General features: G+C 49.6%; 1 protein-coding gene across 1 annotated transcript; it reads right to left on the bottom strand.

Moving 5' to 3' along the window:
* TEX13D (TEX13 family member D) lies at positions 1 to 3835 on the bottom strand. Its single transcript, XM_054471947.1, has 2 exons — positions 1795 to 3835; positions 1 to 1207 (listed from the first exon to the last, which is right to left on the bottom strand). The coding sequence occupies exon 1, from the start codon at positions 3575 to 3577 to the stop codon at positions 1805 to 1807; it is 1773 nt and encodes a 590-aa protein (XP_054327922.1). The 5' UTR covers positions 3578 to 3835; the 3' UTR covers positions 1 to 1207; positions 1795 to 1804.
* Between the last annotated feature and the right edge of the window lie 924 nt (positions 3836 to 4759).

The raw sequence follows: 4759 nt of genomic DNA, 5'->3' as shown, positions 1-4759 counted from the left end.
CCAGTGCACACTCTTTATTACTAGTTAGGATCAGAAAACCCCTGACAAAGGTTGATTTTGGTGAGCTGGGTGGGATCTTACAGGGAAACTTGAAGACATCTTTAGCTTGGACTGGAGGCAGATCTAACCCACCACCCCTGAGCTCTACCCTGGATCTCTCCTTGCCTTGCAGCAGCTGCCTTGGGGGAGCCTGCAGAGAACACGCCAAAGAGGAAGGGTCCAGGGGCATTCCCAAGAGTGCTCGCCCCAGTCCAGTTTTATTTTTAACCCAATTAGTCCTCCCAAGAGAAACACCATCCATAGCCCGCAGCCCTTATATCTGTCTGTCTGTCCTTGAAATCCATTTTGTTCTTCATCCACCTATTGACTAGAAAGGGACTTGGAATGGGGGCAGCCTGAGGCTGAGGGCTGGAGTGTGTAGTGAATACTCCTCAGAGCACTGTCTTTCTTCAAGACACCCCAGTGGTCTTTCAGGCAGGCTTATTGGCAGCCAGGAAAATATCTGTCCCTCTCAAAGGAGGAAATCAGCAGACAATCAGAAAAGCCCTGCCTGCACTTCCGCAAGACCACTTTCCTGAACTTTGCCACTGCTTATTTGTCTCACCTGCAAACCAATGAGACTAGCAGTTTGGTTACTCAAGACCTTTCATGCAAGTCTCTTTCACATTGCCCACAAAACTGCAAAAATGGATCTAGATGTTATTTAAATTGGTTTTACCTAAGGCAACGCTACATGCAAGGCAAAGAAGATACCCCTGATCTAATTTGTATCCCAAATTATGCTCTCTCCTATCTTCTAACCAACTCAGCAACAAGGATTATGATGTGTGCACCAAATAATAACCTATAAGTCTAGCTCCTAACACATATTAGACAACAACTATTTAACCAACTAAATGAAATTCATCAAAGTTGCTATCATCTATAGACTTGAACACGACAACCTCCCAAACTCTTCCAAGTTAATTCCTTGTCCCAATGGAAAAATTCAATTCTAACAAAACAATTCTGCTCTTCCTCTTCCCCCTAATGAGTGTTAAATCATCTCTTCTTCTCTGACTTCCTCTTACTCCTCTCTGCTGCAGCCAGTAAGTCTGCAGTCAGTCTCACTTTCTTTTGGCCTTGGAAGATCTTCTAATGGAACAGGTTCAGCTTCTTCAGCAACAAGCAAGTTCGGTGGGGCTGAGATACAAAAACAGAACCTCACCTATAAAACCAACAAAGCAAAATGAAGAAAACATGAACATTGCAGTAGTTTCAAAAGGAATAACAGCATTTTCAAGGAAGTGTGGTGATTCTAAAATTTGTTTCCAAAGGAATAATAGCATTTTCAAGGAAAAGTACTGTTCCTAAAATTCAACATAGCTTCTAACTCTAAAATCACACAACTGCTCCCAGCCACATACATGGCATTTTCAGGAAAAGGAGTGAAACAAAAAGGAAAAGAAAAGGCTTCATGACTTCAGCTTCTCCAGGGTACTAACCAATCAGCATCAGCCATCCAGAATCCACCACCTGCAAAATTTAAATGCAATCAGGAGAAATCAAAAGTAGTCCATCTCTGTTCAAGTAAATGAATAACATGAGAATATAAACACATATATATTTGTATGTATGTGTATCCAAAACAACTTTTAAAATGGCTAATTTGGGTAATGGGATAATAAATTATTTTATTTAATTTTCTCCATAATTTGGGGTTCAATTTTTCTGTGAAGTAAATAAGTTATACTTTAATCAGAAGAGGGTCTTAGGAAATTGGTTTCTCTTTGAAGTGTGTCCATTCTTACTTACCTTCCTGAAATCACTGAGTTTGCCCTCCACTCTCAAATGGCACACAGGCTTTCTTGCATTTATAGCAGGCCGTACGCCATGAAAAATTAACGGCTTTACACCATGGGCATTTCCAATTCATTGGAATTGGAAATGAAGCAGGCTTCTCCTGTTGCTGGGATCCCGAGACTTTATTCACTTTTGGTTTCTTGGCCTTCTGCCTCTGAGGTTGCCATTTCTTTGGGCTTTCTCTGACACCATGGCTCCTGCTGTCCCCCAGGAGAGTGTCCTGGGGCCTCTCTGGACCTTCTTCTGGTTTGCAGCTCCTGCTAAGCACCAGGGTGGCCATCCCCTGGGCCCTCTCTGGGCTTCCTTCCTGGCTATAGCTTCTGCTGTCTCCCTGGAGGACAGTCCTCTGTGGCCTCTCTGGGCCTTCTTCCTTGGTATGACTTCTGCTGTCCCCCAGGGGGACAGTCCACTGGGGCCTCTTTGGACCTTCTGGTTTGCGCCTCCTGATGAACACCAGCGTGGCCGTCTCCTGGGCCCTCTCTGAACATCCTTCCTGGCTGTAGCTTCTGCTGTCTGCCTGGGGGACAGTCCCCTGGGGCCCCTCTGGATCTTCTGGTTTGCGGCTCCTGTGAAACACCAGGGTGCGCATCCTCCGGGCCCTCTTTGGACCTTCTTTCTGATTTTGTCTCTCTCTGTTCCCCCGGGGATCCATCCCCTGGGGTCCTTCTGTACCTTCTTCCTGGGAGTGGCATCCGCTGCTCCCCAGTGGGGCTGCCCCCTGGGGACTCTCTGACAGCGGGTTGTGGCACCCACTGTCCCCAGGGAGGGGCATTCTTTGGGACCTCTCTGAACCTTCTCCCTGGCTGTGGCTTCTGCTGTCTCCTAAGGGGAATGACCCCTGAAGGATTTTGGAATCTTCCTCCTGGATGTAGCTTCTCTGGTACCACAGAGGGGCCATCTCCTCCTGGAAGCCCACTGCAGGCCACGGGCAAGGTGGGTGGATCTCAGTAGGAGGCATCTGAAGTGGGGCTGCTGCTGCTTCTGCCCCCATGACTACAGCAGGTGGTAGAGGTGGCAAGAATGGGAATTTCATTGGGAATGGTGGTGGGTGTGGGAATGGATGTGGCACTGGCAGAGGGGGTTGCATGCCCTGGGCCCAGGGACTCAGAGGTCCTGGCACATAAAGAACATCTGTCGGGGTTGGTATCTGGGCATTAGCATGTGTCCCCATGGCCACCATATCGCTCTGCTGCTCTGTAGCCAGGGGACATGCCACAGCCCCATTCTGCTCTGCTTGTGGCCCAGACATTATTTCATGGGCCAGTGGAGCGGCCTGGGGAAACCTCTCGATCTGGAGCAGCCTCCCGTACAGCCCATCACGCTCATTCAGCGCCTGCTGCAGGGCAGCCTGCGCGAGGTGCAGCTGTGTTGCCGCCACCTCATGCTCCAGGCGTAGCTGCTGCAGCTGGGACGTTAGAGCCCAGGAGGTCGCCTGGCGCTCCTCCGCATGCCTTTGCAGCCGCTGAAGGTGGTACAGCAGCTCCTCCCGCTGCCTCGTGGCCACTCGCACGCTCAAAGCCAAAGCGCTCCAGGTACAGGCCCTCTTGATGGCGCGCGGCACCTGCGAGTCGGCCACAATGGCCTGAAGCCGGTCCTCTACCTCGTTCCACGGCCGCGAGCGGAAGGCCGTGTAAAAGGCTGGGCCGCTGCCGTCCATGAGGACTTCATTGTTGATGAACCTGATCACATCATTGTGGCGGAACCCGCTGGCATGGTCCCCAAAATTCATCGCCATGGCGGCTGTGGCCTAGTCAAGCAGCTGCCTCACGGTGCGTCGCCTCGGCTGCTGCCGCCACTTCCGGTACAGGCTGCTGCCAACAACCAGTCCACCCCTCACCTCCCCTTTCAGTCTTACTTTAGTCCTTGCTCAGTCCTGGCCTCCTCTTCGGCCTCCTTCCTCCCTCACTCCCTGGTTCTCACAAAGAGAGAAGCAGGTCCCCCTCGCCACACCGAACCCTACCGGCGACTCCGCGACACATCACAGAGAAAAGCTGAGTCGTGCCGCAAGGCTGGCTGGGACCCGCAAGGCCTGCTGGGACCAGCTTCATCTGGCACAGCGCTCCCCACAGGGAAAATCGGTGTGCTGCAGACTGTAGTGACCCAACAGAACCTTTGTTTCCAATAGCTTAGGAAGGACAATATCCAGTATCATGGAATGAATCCCTAGCCAGGTGATGGAGTTGGTTAGGTGTATATATGAGTGCTGTTCTTGTCTCAGCTCCATCTCTTGTACTCTCAATTACTACTTCAAACATTCCATAGAGTCAGTCATGCTATCTTTACCCTTCCCTTAGCTCCTGAACAGGTGAACTTAGAGTCCCTGTCATCAAGAAAAGCAAGTAATTGAGCCATGAAGTTCCTGTAAATTCACTCCCATCTTTATCTGGTCAACCCAGATCTCAGAGGGTATCTCTTTTTCCTTTTGGCTAAATGCTCATCCATGATCTGGATCTTCCCTAGGAGAAATGGTAAAGGGAGTCCTCTGGGCTGCATTAGACAGTAACTAGAATTCAAACAAAAACCACATAGTAAAGATAACAATGTAGGTAAATACATAAGACAAGATTAACATATTTTTGGCTTGTAACTTCCTTTTTTTTTTTTTTTTTTTTTTTTTTTTTGACGGAGTTTCGCTCTTGTTGCCCAGGCTGGAGTGCAGTGTTAGGGATCTCGGCTCACCTCAACCTCTGCTTCCTGGATTCAAGCAGTTCTTCTGCCTCAGCCTCCCGATTAGCTGGGATTACAGGCACCCACCACCATGCCTGGCTAATTTCTGTATTTTTAGTAGAGATGGGGTTTCACTATGTTGACCAGGCTGGTCTCGAACTCCTGACCTCAGGTGATCCACCCGCCTCGGCCTCCCAAAGTGCTGGGATTACAGGCTTGAGCCACCACTCCTGGCCCCAAAATTTTTTTT

This window comes from Pongo pygmaeus, chromosome X (genome assembly GCF_028885625.2).
Source record: "Pongo pygmaeus isolate AG05252 chromosome X, NHGRI_mPonPyg2-v2.0_pri, whole genome shotgun sequence".
Classification (NCBI taxonomy): Eukaryota; Metazoa; Chordata; class Mammalia; order Primates; family Hominidae; genus Pongo; species Pongo pygmaeus.
This window is presented reverse-complemented; position numbering and strand designations above follow the sequence as displayed.